General features: G+C 43.4%; 1 protein-coding gene across 3 annotated transcripts in view; it reads right to left on the minus strand.

The window, feature by feature from the left end:
* LOC142492168 (uncharacterized) overlaps positions 1-16162 on the minus strand; it is a 67055-nt gene that overhangs the window by 12058 nt on the left and 38835 nt on the right. For 2 of the 3 annotated variants that reach the window (XM_075594844.1, XM_075594843.1), the window contains 2 exons: positions 861-922; positions 692-784 (listed from right to left, as the gene is read on the minus strand). In XM_075594844.1, coding sequence (XP_075450959.1) covers positions 692-784; positions 861-922 — 155 coding nt within the window. Of the gene's footprint in view, positions 1-691; positions 785-860; positions 923-1122; positions 1262-16162 lie in introns of those variants that run through there. The other variant, XM_075594845.1, reaches the window with a different exon arrangement.

Consider the following 16162-nt stretch of genomic DNA (forward strand, 5'->3'; position numbering starts at 1 on the left):
AGGTTAGTTAAATGTGATGACAAAGTCACACCACTTAGATGAGGAGATGCCAGAGGAGGCAAGAGGCCCCGCTATATTTTGAGCAGGCTACGACTCATGCTCCCTGCCTGGGTATGCTACAGTCCCACGGCTTCCTACATCTATAGGACAAAAGCCATTATGTAGAAGGCTAGCAGAAATCTAAACAATTAGTGGATTTGCCATCACACACTTAAAGCATGCCAAAGCACTGCACTGCTAAGGAAGCATCTGGCAGAGGTGTGTGGTAACCCCAAAACATTGCACAGTACATGAGTGCAGTGTTATTTGTTAGTCACCTGTACATGAATATACTCAACTACAAATTAAAGCCACTATAAGAGGAGCACAAGACAATTCACTGAATTATAAGATTCTACAGGCCATATAGCACCAAATTTGTCTTGGGAAGTTAATTTCCTACCATTGATTTGGCAGATTGAAAATTATGCATAGGGTGAAAAATTGGGACTGGCACTTTATAATGTGGAGCTAGGCAATAAATACTCTGCTTACACCTCAAATAGCTGCAACTACTGTATCATGTCAGTGTTACCAATTCTCACAGAAAAACAAAACAAAAAAAAAAAAAAAACTTATTTTTGATGGTACTTAAAATATGAGGTTTTACTTGTACAATGCAGTTGCACAAAACAGCTGATTGCATGCTTACCAATAGCAGAAAACATCACATGTTTATTGAGAACATTCTCAGCTGTCAAATAGATCTGTGACAGAGACCTTCTGCAGTTGAACACTATGAAGTCTGGAAAGAGAAAATGTGTCATTAATATCAGGTCAACCTGTGATTCTTGTCCTGCTTTCAGTTAGTAAATATTCACCTGCGGAAGGCCTTTGCTGTGTCCAGACCTCTGAGGCCAAAGCCCCTACAAGCAATGTTAATCTGGAACAGATTAACAGAATCAATTCTATGATACTTTATCTCCCAGCCACTTGACAGAAACAAGATAAATATATTTTTACACTAATAACATGAACTTTAAATTAAAAGTTGGAATAGCCTGGAACTTAAAATGCCATTCCAGCTCAAAGCATTACTAAGGTGTATTTGTTTAAGGCTGCATTAAACCCAGCCTCTCTTACCGAAGCAAAAGATGAATCGCCATAATCCAGTTATTTGGCAGCAGCAGCAGCTACTAGATAATACCAAAATGACAAAGCAAACAAACACACTACAGAGGACCTCCAATTATATTTAAAAACAGACCAGCATCAAACTCATTCTCAGCCACCCCTCCCTGCCTTCTACAGAGAACACATGCTGCTACCATAAACCTATTGATTAGACTATATATAGTCACAGCCACTTATCTGATTGGTCTGATTACAAAGTGCTGCTACACATTGTCATAGTGAATTGAACTTACTCTATATTGCCAGCACATGGTAGTGTTAACTTGTTCCCCTTTGCTTTAATAACAATAAGGACACTTTTTACTCTCAGTCTTGTATAAAATGATACATTTTGAAGTACTGTGTTAATACTTGGTTTACAATGCTGATGGACTGAGCAATAAAGGAGGTTTTTTTTTCATCTGACAGTAACATTTAAATGTATACCTTAATATGCTCATTAAATAGCAATTTATTTACTACTCATATATCTTAATTTCAATTGCAGCATTTAGTGAGTGTCTCAAAATCTGCAGCTACAAATGCAAACAAAATCCTTAATGTCTTCATTTTGCGCTTTGTTGAAGACCCTTATATATGACAACTAAAAACAGATACGTGCAATAATGTATTCGCTGTATATACTCATATATATTGCTTCAATGCAGAAAAATCTAGATTAATGTGCAAATTGTGTCCTGATTTTTTAACCCTTTGACTGCTAAAGCAGCCGCATACACCAATTGAAGTGAACTGTATTTATAGTGGTTTTCGTCTTGTATTCCTTGATGCTGTTGGTTTTTTAGAATGTTACCAGGAATTCCCTAAGAATAAATTGGTAATTGATATTTTATTCTTCAGGGCCCAATCGTTTTTGCCACTTTGTTTTAAATTGAATTAATAAAAAGGTTATAAAATGTTATACTGTAATGTGATAAATGATAACAAATATATAAAGCTGTTAGATTTTTTTTTAAATAATAGATGTCTTTCCACTGCATTCATATGATTATCTACAGGGGATAATTGGGCAAGGGTTCTGTTGAGTCACAATACATTTTTTAAGGGTTCCACAAAGTATCAATGCTTTTATTTAAAGGCTTCCATAGTTAGTAGATATCCAAAGGAACCGTCTGTCCACTCAAGGTTGACCCCCACAGCTAGTGGCCAAATAAGATATAAGTGCGGAGCAGTAAAAAAGACCTTTTGAAGATGCGGGGTAAGGGCCACTTGCAGACCCGCTTCCCATGTGGGGCCAGCGGCTGCAATTGCAGCAACCCACGGATGGAGCTCACACAGCTCACGAGAGTCCGTCCCCTGTGTGTCTCCTGGTCTTGTGATACCTGAAAGGGTAATGACGCACTTCCTGCGCGACCACGATCCGAAGTAACAAAGAAAAAATGATCGATATCAGCGCTGCTCCTTGGGATGACAGACTCATCAGGTAGGTAATAAAATCAATTTATTAAATTTACATAAAACAGATACTAGAACATAACAAAAAAGACCTCCTCCCACATGTTTCGGGCGAGTTCGTAAAAGTTACCATAGTTAGTAAAAGGTTGATAACCCCTGGTACTGTATCTGGGGACCAGAATGCATTGCTTCTGAAAAGTAGCCTCAAACTCCTGGTACATTGATTTTACAACACCTAAAAATGACAAACGACCTCCTTAACTGAGAAAACAAGTGCTGCTTTGTATATTTCAATAGCTAAAAGCCACAGCTATCTGGATCCTCAATAACATAATTCTCAGACAACATAGAGGTAACTCTCCCTTCCCAGCTTCTAGGGAGACTACATTGGGGTGTTATGTATGGCTACTCCACATGGGTTGCCTTGACTCAGGGTGTGGTTTCAGGCGGCTGGGCAATGTCGTATCAAGGTTGTAGAATAATGTGCGCCAGGAACTTTTATAGTGCAACTGACATTTATTCTTGTCCCCAAGCACAGGGACCGCTCATACATTTTGACAATGTTGCACTGTATTTTATATCAGACATAAATGAATATGGTTGTTCTATTAGTGCCCACTTAACACTCAAATGGAAGTACATTTACTTAAGTACCCTACGTAGATGTGAGAAAGGGCCACCCTCTTGTTTCTTCGGAATATCATCGGTATTAAGCCGATATTAAGGATTTAATGCTTCCTTTTGAAATGTATGAGTAAAAAGTAGTGTAACCCCCTGTGTGATGCAATCCACCCACTCGCACTGCCTCCTTGCGGGTTCCTCTCCAACGTACTATGGACATGTAACTGTTAATGGACATGATAGCAGCCAATGATAACGTCTGCAGAAGAGGTGGGACTAAGAGGGAGATCAGCTTTTTAAAAGGGAGACGGCTATGATGAGATCAGATCTGCGCGAACCTGAGTGCTATCAGGTTTGTCCGAACATTGTGGAGTGTGCACAAGTACACGTGGCAGTAGGATCAGCGGATTCCAGTAAGGACGTGACCAGTTGTTAACGTGCCATCCGAGGGGACCCTCAATAGCTACAAAGCGCAGCGGGAACCAAAGCACCCTTTTCAAAGTACAGGCCTGCTACAGTTATTATAAAGCGAGCTCCCATGGTGTGCCGGCACCAGCACAAAGCCAACATACCCAGGATTGGGTGGCTCAGTAAATACTGATACTGACATACACCAGCGCAACGTTACAATTTAATGTGATTGTATCATTACTGTACATGTAGGGGTCCTCTGCTGAGGACCACCGGTTGTTAAGGTTGACCCAGGGGATAGATAAAGCTGTTGGTACACTCATACTCTGTGCTTTCATTTGTCGCTGTCTGATTTTAGGCCCTGTGTGACACCTTAAGTATTCATAGGGACTCAGGACCCACCTCAGCAATAGTTGTAGGACTGAGTGCAGGAAAGAGGGGTTACATTGGAGGCACAGCTGAAATTTAGTTTTGTGGTTTCCACATTTTCCACATTTGTACGGTCAGATACAGGTGCGGTTACAGAAGTTGCTAGAACATTTGCCCTATAGTGCACCCTGCTGCAAGCCATAAGTACAGAAATTTTAAGTGAATGATGCACGGGACAGCCTGGATTGTAATAAAGCGTTAATCGTAATGGTGCCAGATACCACTGATGATTTGAGTATCCGTGCATACTCAGGGCAGGCCCGCCGTGGGGACAGGCCAGACTGCAGAGAAAAATGTTGGACTGCAATATTAAGGGCCTTATTCTGTAAGGTGTGATGAGCGCAGATGACTTGCTATTGCATGAAAGCCCCATTGACTTTAATGGGGCTTTTATTGCAATAGCACGCCATCAAAATGTATCACACCTTACAGAATAAGCCCCTAAGACTGCATACATACTGTATTTTCTATATGTGAGGAGTATATTGACTTTGCTAAATTACCTGATGAGGGTACTGTACACACCTAGCACTGGCCCTAGCAATATTGCTAAGCACACTATAATACATAAGGTCCGAGAATTCCCCGCTAGAGAGGGGCTACCTTGGAAGGATTCCGTAGTGAGACGTATTCTGAATTACCTACTTCCACTGCGGAACATGCTCCATTTTACCCAGAGGCTCTTATCATGGCTATGGGACAGTTAGTGGAGAAATCCATGCAATCTAGAGGAGGGAATAATTACTATAGGAGTTTATAAATCTTCTCAGGTGTAAGTCCAACTCCCAAAAGTGAGGACGATTTTAAAAGTTGAATAGAGCAGGCCACGCAGATGGTGCAGGAATGGGGCAGTCTATCTCTTACTGTGTATCTCTTACAGAAAGGTAGACCCAGGTAGGATTCACACAGACCACAGGCCGGAAGTTTTGCTTGGCGTCTTGCTGTGTCCCTGACACTATACAACTACAGGAACAATGTCCTTATCTGAGGGTCCAGTCCCTGAAGCAACCACAATCTTATGGTGTCTCAGGGCCTACCTAGGGTCTAAGGGGGCAAGCTTGGCCTAGTCCAGGGAAGCACAGCTCCCTGGACACTACCTGTTCTTGTGCAACTAACCTTCCGACTGAGCGCGAGGTGCCAGTGCGCCAAATGTATCTCTTCTGTCCAGGGGGATTGTTGCAGCCCTATTGGCTGTTACGCGCCATGTGGCTGCAGTCCCAGTGGCCGATGGGGCTTGTGGTTCCCCTTGTGGAGCCTATCTGTAATGCCGCCGCACTCGGCTGTACTGCGCATGCGCGAATGGTCCATTGCGCATGCGTGACAATAATAATGGCAACGCCCTGCTACTCGGGCTGCCGTGGAGCTCCAGCGATGCGCTCGCCACTCCGACCCCTATCGCAACACTCCCCATGCCCGACGGGTCTAACCGCAACCCCGGCAGCACCTACGCATCTCCACAGAGGTAAGAGGAACCCAGGAGAACCCAAAGGGAGACCTGCCCACATGTATATAGAGGAGGCTGTGTGTATGTACAATTTCATTTTAATAAACACGTGCAATAAAAGCAAAAGAATGTAGACAATCATGCTGATAAAAATCAATAATACTACTAAAGTGTCTATCTTTTTTATGAAAAATGTAAAAGAAAAAACAACCTACATTTAGCTTATAATAGTAATAATCCTACTAAATTATATAGTTACCACATATAGTGCAGGTGCAGAGTGTGACGTCACTAGAACTCACGGCTACTTGAACTGTGTGTATATAACACCTCACACCAGGATAACAACAGAGGTGTATATGGATATCGTTAGAGACTGTCAGAAGACCAGCTGAATATTATTAGCCCATATGAGTGTGAGATACTCTGAATTCTCAACCGTTTTATGAGACTCACAAAGTGTGAGTTTTTTACCTACTGTTATTGTATTATTCTTTTTATTAAAACTGTGTTACACTATTTGTATGTCTTTTACCTTCCTCTCTATATGTAACGCTACGTATGAGATAATACCTGGTTGTGGAATACATGCTGCTGGAAGCTCCAGATTATCTACACTGTTCCAGATCCCAGAGTGGATACAAGGCTCGAATTAATTCAAACGCTGTGAGTGCATATCGTACCATTTATGGGTTAAATTGTCAGAACATACTACCCTATGTTTTTCTTCCTTGTCTCCACTTGCGCCTAGGTCAATTTTTTGGAATATATATATGTGTGTGTGTGTGTGTGTGTGTGTGTGTGTATGTGTGTGTGTGTGTGTGTGTGTGTGTGTGTGTAACCCTCTGTAAAATGAACACTCTGCCCCCTGATAGGCTCCTCTCCAAGTGCGCTCAGCATGTAACTCCTGAGGCACATGGCAACGGCCAATGACAATGCACACTAGAGAAAGAGAGACTTAGGGAGAGTGGAGTCTTTAAGAGAGGCTGGCAGAACACAGGGGGGCAGGATTGCGAGAGTTTGAGGGATCTGAGGACTGACTGTTGGGGGCCTGGAGATATTATACTTATTTCCTGAGTTAGCAGATGCTGGCAGGAAGGAGTGAGTAATCCCGCAAGGGTGCCCGGTGGAACACCCATCTGGCAGGAGGAATGCGAACCGTCAGAAGCGATCGGCAATGGAAGCCAGATAAAGGGGTTTTGAAGTGTTTTGCAAAGTAACCGGCATGCTACACCACCATAGTAGATAAGAGCTCCAATAGTGTTCCAGCACCATTACACGGGCCTTGATACCCAGGATTGGGTGGCCACACTAACAGCCACTGACATCCTCCTGCACAGCACTTAGTTGTGAGTGTTATGGTATTATGTAATGTGACTGCATTTAATGATCCCTCTGTTGAGGATCATGAGCTACCTGTATATCCTTTCTAACTGCTTTATAAATATAGTGGTCTTATAAATATTCCTCTAGTCTGATTTATGGCCATGAGTGGGAAATGTATAGAGAAGGAGGCCTCAGGCCCCCGCCTCAGCAATAGGTGTTAGTCTGAGGTAAATTACAGGGCTTATATATATATATACAATGGCGAGAAAAAGTTTGTGAACCCTTTAGGATTTTCACATATTTCACATAATTCAAACCTAGTTCCACCGCTCAGTTCCGCCAGATCCCCAGTTGCCTCTGCTCCTACCTCAATACCATATATATGGTGGTATATATACCACCCATGATACATCAGAGAGCCACTCCTGAGGAAGCTGCCATCTGTGCAGTGAAACATGTAGAATGTGTCTAATACGTAGTCTCAAGAGAGGAGAGAGGATAATCTGTGGGCGGGCACCGACGGACGAACTGACGCGACCGAAAGTGACGTCACGCGGTGACGCGAGGAGCAGAGGCAACTGGGGATCTGGGGGAACTGAGCAGCGGTGAGATCGCAACTGATTGCAAGCTAGTTCAGCCTATTGTACCCTGTGTTTTTACTACTGAGAAAGTGTAAGCCAGAAGCCAGATAAAGGGGTTTTGAAGTGTTTTGCAAAGTAACCAGCATGCTACACCACCATAGTAGATAAGAGCTCCAATAGTGTTCCAGCACCATTACACGGGCCTTGATACCCAGGATTGGGTGGCCACACTAACAGCCACTGACATCCTCCTGCACAGCACTTAGTTGTGAGTGTTATGGTATTATGTAATGTGACTGCATTTAATGATCCCTCTGTTGAGGATCATGAGCTACCTGTATATCCTTTCTAACTGCTTTATAAATATAGTGGTCTTATAAATATTCCTCTAGTCTGATTTATGGCCATGAGTGGGAAATGTATAGAGAAGGAGGCCTCAGGCCCCCGCCTCAGCAATAGGTGTTAGTCTGAGGTAAATTACAGGGCTTATATATATATATACAATGGCGAGAAAAAGTTTGTGAACCCTTTAGGATTTTCACATATTTCACATAATTCAAACCTAGTTCCACCGCTCAGTTCCGCCAGATCCCCAGTTGCCTCTGCTCTACCTCAATACCATATATATGGTGGTATATATACCACCCATGATACATCAGAGAGCCACTCCTGAGGAAGCTGCCATCTATGCAGTGAAACATGTAGAATGTGTCTAATACGTGGTCTCAAGAGAGGAGAGAGGATCATCTGTGGGCGGGCACCGACGGACGAACTGACGCGACCGAAAGTGACGTCACGCGGTGACGCGAGGAGCAGAGGCAACTGGGGATCTGGGGGAACTGAGCAGCGGTGAGATCGCAACTGATTGCAAGCTAGTTCAGCCTATTGTACCCTGTGTTTTTACTACTGAGAAAGTGTAAGCCTTCATTTGTTATTTGTTCTGTTGCGAATATATTTTAAAGTTGACCTGCACCATGAATCTGCCTTTCTGTTTCTGAGATCATAGGACTGCATGCATCATACCATCCAGGGATCATTGTGCCACTGTTTGGATTCGTGCCTATAACTCCTGCTCCATTGTGAGTAGGAAATGTAGAGACCCCCTGATCACATATTTTTTATCACTGAATTAGCATTATTGCACTATGTGATTTTTTTCTTTTTTATATGGCTTTATCATTGCTCCTATGAGGTTTGGAGAGTATACGTTGGGCAGGATTCTGGAAACAGTCTTTTTCAAGGGTTGAGTGGAGATTTTTGCCCTTATTATCACTATACACCAATGCACTTTATTTTGGTGGTGGTATATATATCACGTTAAATATATTATATTAATTATATTTATTATCCCTGTATTATTTTGTGATACGTTTTATTCTATACACTATTTATTATTTACACATTATTGGTGAAGGGAGTGTTTGAGCGCCATCCAGTGTCTTTTCCAGTGTATGTTTAGGATCATTGCCTTGCTGCATGACCCATGTTCGCATCAGCTTCACCTCAAGGACGGATGGCCTGACATTCTCCTCTAGAATCTTCTGGTACAATGCAAAATAAATGGTTGTGTCAATGATGGCAAGCCATCCAGGTCCTCAGGCAGCAAAGCAGCCCCAAACCATCACACTCCCACATCCATTCTTGACAGTTGGGATGTGGTTCTTCTGTTCGAATGCAGTTTTTGGTTTTCGCCAAACATAATGTTTCTCATTGAGGCCAACAAGTTATATCTTTGACTCGTCTGTCCAGAGAACATTGTTCCAGAAGTCTTGTGGATCATCTAAGTGCTCTTTGGTGGACTTCAGACAGGCAGCAATGTTCTTTTTTTAGTGGGTTCTTCCTGGCTATCCTTCCATGAGCACCATCTTGTTCAGTCTTTTTCTGATAGTTGAGTCATGAACACTAACATTAGCATCAATAACTGCTTTCCTGAGGTCTTCAGAGATTTCTTTTGATCAAAGCATGACGTGTTTCCACACACACGTATGGTGAAGGTCAAACACAAAGTTTCTGATCTTTAAATAGGGTGGGGCCTCCCAAACTCACACCTGAAGATCTCCTAATTATTTAAACAACTAATTCTCTTTATCCACTTTAATTTAGCTAATAAAACCAGGGATCCACTTACTTTTTCATATACCCTGACAAAGGTTATCATGGAAAAACTATGGGATTTCCGTAATTATCGTTGGGGTCCACAAACTTTTTCTCACCACTGTGTACGTGTATACATATATGTGTGGACTTGAACATCTTGGAATATACTATTCTTCTTATCTGTCAATGGGAAGTTCAACATGATGATCATACTCTGAAGCAGCAGCATATCCTTAGACATTTGCCAATGCAACATGACGATTGTACATTGAAGCAGCAGATGGCGCTTTGATTTTTTCTAGGCCTAGGGAGGGAAGAACAACTTTAAACTCCAGGATTTTTAAATACTTGAATGGGAAATTCAGTATATTTTAGCAGCAGTTAATGTTATTCTTTTCTACTCCTGTTCATTAAAAAAAATATTTTTATTGATTTTCAGTAATTTTATAAACATTGAGAGATACAAGTTATTATACTGTATGACGAAGTCAAAATGCATTCAATTATGTTCAATATATAAGGTAAGTCGAATACAAATGGTAAAATACCTTTTGGAAGAAGAAGAGAAAGAAAAGGAAAAACAAAACAAAGAAAATATAACCATGTATCAAAGGAGAAGAACATTATAATGTTCCAGAGGGATTCAATTGTAATTAATGAATAATTATTGTGGTTTCTTATTGCTTATTAGCTAAGGAATTTGATTATTCTTATGAAAATCTATCCAGGGGGCCCAAATCAAGAGAACCTCTCTATTGAATATTTACTGAATGAGTAAGTTTTCCCATCAGCATCTGCTCCCATATACATTGGATGAGGCTATCTAAAGGAGGAGTGCTGTTTTTTCCCCCCAAAAATCCACAACCGTGCATCTGGCAGCAGTTAAGAAATGTGAAGTGAAAATTTAGTGTATAAAAAGCGCTAGTTAATTAGTGTTAAATGATATGTGAATACTTCAAATACAGTAAGTGTAATAAACAGTGCAATAAACAACACCATACAATGTAATAATAACAGAAAATCACACAAGTCCATGAGCAGCCTAAAAAGTCTAGCTGGTTTTCTTTGGAAACCAGAACATGTGATAGAAAGCAAAAAGACTTCTATGGCGCTAGGACAAAATAAGATCAAACATGAATGAGATCAAACCCTTTTCTTGTATCTCCAAAAGTTAATTTTGCTTGAGAGTCCGGTTCTGATCTGCTCCATTGTGGATGACTTTACAAACCTGCAAGTGTAGCTGGCAGGAAATATAAACGGAGACAAGAAAGGCCTCAATAGTGTATTACCTTTGATAAGTACCCTTAAAGAACCTAGGTGGATTAACCTCAGAGGCCAATGTTTATATCAAAGATTATTTTAATAATGGATGATACCATAAAACAATTTAAAAACAGTAATAAACAACATTAGGTGGATCCATGTAAATACTGTAGGACTCTGCCTTCTCCTCGACCGAACCAAGTGGGGATTATCCAAGCAAAGATTGCATTATACCAGGCACATGTCCTAGCAACATCTAGTAAGTAGGGTTTCAATTTTAGCCAAACAAGGAGAAGGCATAGTCCTATTTACATGGATGTTTAAATAAGCTTGTTTAAGAAGCTTAAATTATTGGAAGTTATCATCCCCTGAACAGGTCTGCAAAGCAAAAAGTGACAAAGGTCTAAGTGGACATCTGAAAAGAGTGTTTGGGCTTCAATCTAATATTTTGTAATAATAGGGCATGACCACCATATGTGCATTACGGTGCCAGAATGTTCACAATTCCCCCAAACAGGGACAGAAGCCATAGGACATATGTTTCTCCTTGGAGGGGGTTAAACACCATCTCATTAATATTTTTTATGTTGTCTCTTTAATATATTTGTACATGGAGCCTTTTTTGGCTTGTGTCCATATCTTCACTCCTAGATCCCTTTCCCAGTTAATACAGTAGCATAACCTGAATTAATAGCGTCTTCAATTGATAATAGGATTTAATAGATCAATGAGACCCCATTACCCATTTTGACATGATTCAGATAAAAGGTCTTAAATTGAGTTTTCCTCAATCTCACACTGTGTTTTTCAAAATTAATAAAGTCTATTTTGTGTTGCTTTAGAATCATTTGCTTGTCAGCTTAATAATGGAGGCATAGTATAATGTCCCTTGGTGGGTTATCATCACAAGGTCACGGGTGAAGGGCGCGATGTGCCCTGGCAATCATCAGCTCTTCAGAATGTGTATCAGTCTGGAGGTGTGCAAAGAGCCTCTGAAGGAAAGATTGCAGGCTTCCGTCTGAAATGTCCTCCAACACTCCCTTAAGCCTTATATTCTGCAGCCTCTGTTGTCGAGATCTTGAATTTGATCTTTCAAGTGTAAAAATGATCTTTTCTTGGTGTAGCCCCCTGTAAACAGCACAGGCTATACCTATCTTCCTTCTACTGTGGTAAGTCCTGTTAAGAGCAGGCGCCAGTAATCATTATGGGTTTTCCCCCGTCATAGCCCTAACCTGAATGGTAGATGCCGGCCTGGACTCTGCTGCAGGCGTGAGCAAGAGGGAGGTTCTGCTGACACCAGGAGGGGAGGGGCTAGCTCTATATTTAGCAGCCCACTTCGGCGAGTGAGAGTTGTTCTTCACGATTGCTGTGTGCCATGTTCGTTCTTATTGAGGGTCCGCTAAGGAAGAGTTCGAGCGAGCAGAGAGACCAAGGGTCTAAAGCTGCTGAGTATTAGGCCGTAAGCCACGAGTCCTGCGGAACGGTCCGAGGAGTATCGGGAGGCTACGGGCTCCCCGGCGCAGCATGCCGGTTGAGAGCGAGAGGAACCAAACCGATCAGCGTGTGTAAGTAGAGCTGATAGAACCATAGACTGGTGGACCAATGCCCTCACCGAGCTGCCAGGGGTGATGGGAATCGAAATCCCGACCCACCCCGAGAATAACCTCAGGGGTGGGCCACGGGGTATTGCCGCCCTAGCTCAGACCATCCTGTCGGCCGAGTGACTTGGAGGGAAGGAGAGGAGGAGGTCGTGGAGAGTTGAGCAGGTTGTACTGGGCTCTGGCGATTGTTTTGCGGCTGCTGGAAGCCTTATCGTTGGGATATCGTTGCCCTGTCAAATAAAAAGACTGTTCTGCACCCGTAAAGACTGTGTGTGATTTGGAGAGTATAACCCTGGGACCCGAGGGGTTCTTCTATACCGGTCCTATCCCATTACCCTGGGAGTATAGAAGATGGAGGCGCTGCACCACTGAGATAATATGGAGGCTACCACCCCAGAAGCCCGATCCTGGCTCCCCCACAACATCGCGGGAAGCTCAGGCCCTCCTGTTCCTCACAGGTACGCACCACTACACCTGTAACCAGCCCCCATGCATCCCTCACACTCCCGTAGAGATTGGGGGGGGGGAAACAGGGTTACATTGGTCTATCACCTTTTCTAATTGCCGCCGAGCCCGGCTGTCCCCCAACTGTGGGCCATCTTCACTGAATGTCACACGCCGAGCTTCTGATGCTGGCTTGCGTCGGACTTCTCTGACGTCGGCATGCGCTGGAAACATGCTGGGTTCGGCTTCCAGCTTGCACCAGCATGAGAGAGAGTCATGGCCTGTGCCGGTGTCAGAAGCTCGGCATGGAACAGTCAGTGAGTGAGGGCCCTCAGCTGGGGGAGAGCCGGGCCCGACAGCAATGAGAGGACTGGCAGCCAGACAAAGAAGTTGGGGGGTGATCCAGCGCAGCAGAGGCCTGAAACCATCCCCAAGGTATGTAAGTCTGTATTTATTTGGTGATTTTTTAAATATATGTATTTGGGGGTGCGTTTTCTTAAAATATGTATTTGGGGATGGGGTCATTTTTATACGGGGATGAGAGGATTTGGTGTGTATTTTGGGGGGTTTGGTGTGTGTTTGAGGGGGTTGGTTTGTATTTGTGGGGAGTTTGGTGTGTATTTGGGGGGGTTAGTGTGTATTTGGGGCGAATTTGTGAGTATTTGGGGTTTGGTGATTTTTTTTGTATGCATTTGGGGGGTGAGGGTAGTTTTGGGGTATTTGGGGGGTGGGGTTTTTTGGTATGTATTTTGTGTGACATTGTGTGTGTTGGGGGAGGGGGGGGAATGAGTGTGAGAGGGGGGATTGAGTGAGAGTGGGGTACTTGAAAGTGGGAAGGGGGAGTGAGAGGAGAAAGGGCGTGAGGGAGGGAGTGAGTGATGAAAGAGAGAGTAAGAGTGTGATGGAGGGGAGAGAAATACATGCGAGACTTGGGGTGAAGGGATTGAGTAAAAGTGGGGTAATTGATGGAGTGAGGACAAGGTTGGGGGCATGGACATCCCTGAATTTGATCCATGAATTCGACACAGGTCCATAACCTTTCCGATGGACCAAGTACTGTAGCCCGCCACGGGATCTACGGAAATCCAGTATCCGGCGTACATCAAATTCCTCCTGGCCATCTATCAAGAATGGTCTAGGAGGAGGAAGAATAGGAGAATAGAAAGTGTTCTGGATGAACAGTTTGAGGAGGGACACATAGAACACTGGAGGTATCCTTAAGATAGCCGGAAGTTCCAATTTGAAAGCCACCGGGTTGACCTGTTCCAGGATTTTGTAAGATCCAATGAACTTGGGCCCAAGTTTGGAGGAAGGCAGTTTCAGCCGAATATTTTTTTGTAGCCAGCCAAATCTGATCTCCCACTTGAAATAGGGGAGTTGGTCGTCGACGTTTATCCATCTGGGTCTTTTGCTGGAGGGCGGCTTTGGCCAGATTGGCCTGGATCTTCTTCCAGAGTAATTGGAGTTCTTGGATCTTATCATCCACGGTAGGAACTCCGGAGAGAGGACTGGAAGGAGGAAGGGCAGCAGGGTGGTACCGTAGGCACAGAAGGATGGAGATTCCAGTGTGGAATCATGTTTAATGGAATTGCGGGAAAACTCGGCCCATGGAAGCAGATCAACCACGTCATCTTGTAGTTCACATACAAAACATTGCAGGAATTGTTCTAAGGACTGATTGGCCCTTTCCGTGAGTCCATTGGACTGGGGATGGTACGAAGAAAAAAAATGAAGGGAAATGCCCATTCTTTGACAGAAGGACTTCCAAAATCTTGAGACAAATTGGGATCCGTGGCCTGAGACTTTATCCGTCGAGATTCCATGAAGGCGAATTATCCCCTTAATTAAAATCTCAGATAGTTCCGAAGCTGTGGGTAGCTTCCTGAGAGGAACAAAATGGTCTTGACGTGTAAAGCGGTCGACTACTACCAGTATGGTAGTCCTACCCCTGGAGGGATGCAGTTCCACAATAAAATCATGGATAAAGTGGGTCCACGGATGGGTGGGAATCGGTAAGGGCCGGGGAAATCCACAGGGTAACGTCCTCAGCACCTTAGTCTGGGCACATGTAACGCAAGCTGCCAAAATCTCATTTACGTCTTTGCGGATCTCTGGCTACCACAATATTCGTTCGAGGAAATCACATTTCTTCCTAACCCCCAGGTGACCAACTGTTTTGGAGTTATGATCCCATTGCAACACTTCACTTCAAAATTGAGGGGAACAAATAGTTTAGATGAACATGTGGACGTTCACCTAGGGTCCTCTGCCTGAGCCTACAAAATCTGTTGTAGAAGTGATGATGATACAGCAGAGATGATCTGTGAAGATGGAATGATGGGCCCCTTCTCTACCTCTTCGGAACTGTCGGGAGAGAATTGCCTGGATTGAGCATCTGCTTTGATGTTCTTGGATCCTGGATGATAAGAGATCACACAGTTGAACCGAGTGAAGGAGAGCCCACCTCGCCTGACACGTCCCAAGTCTCTTTGCTCCTTCAATTTATTCGAGGTTCTTGTGATCTGTAAGGATTGTGATCGGACAAGTTGTCCCTCCAAGCGAATGTCTCCATTCTTCTAGGGCTATTATCATGGCCAGAAATTCCTGATTTCCAACATCATAATTCCTTTCTGCGGCAGAATTATTTTTTAGAAAAGAAGGCACAGGGGTGGAGTTTCCTATGAAAATCCTTCCTTTGAAAAAGAACGACTCCTGCTGCCAGATCAGATGCGTCCACTTCAAGCACAAAGGGTTTTGTAGGATCTGATGGATCAGCACAGGTGCGGAAGAAAAGGCAGATTTGAGCTTCTCGAAAACCAGAAGATCCTCAGAAGGCCATATCTTAGGATTTGCCCTTTTCTTAATAAGAGCCGTAATGGGTGCAACCACCTTGGAGAAGTTTCTGATAAATAATCGGTAGTAGTTGGCAAACCCAAGGCTGTCTTCCACTCATCACCCTCTCTGATCCAAATTAAATTGTAAGATCCTCGAAGATCCAGTTTGGTGAAGATCGTAGCCTTGCGTAAGCCGTCAAAAAGTTCAGGAATGAGGGGTAGAGGATATCATTTTTTTAAGGTGATTTTATTTAGGCCTCTGTAATCGATACATAGCCTGAGGGAACCATCATTTTTGGAAACAAAGAAGAAACCCGCACAAGCGGGGGAACTTGATTTGTGAATAAACCCTCGCTGAAGGTTCTCTGAAATGTATTCCCGCATTGCCTTGATTTCTGGGTCCGAATGGGGGTAAGTGTGACCTCGAGGAGGGATGGCCCCTGGGAGCAGGTCGATGGCACAATGATAAGGTCAGTGTGGCCGTAACTCCTCTGCCTGTTTTTTGTCGAATACGTCGGCAAAGTCTTGGTTAAATACTGGAAG

This window comes from Ascaphus truei, chromosome 4 (genome assembly GCF_040206685.1).
Source record: "Ascaphus truei isolate aAscTru1 chromosome 4, aAscTru1.hap1, whole genome shotgun sequence".
Taxonomy (NCBI): Eukaryota; Metazoa; Chordata; class Amphibia; order Anura; family Ascaphidae; genus Ascaphus; species Ascaphus truei.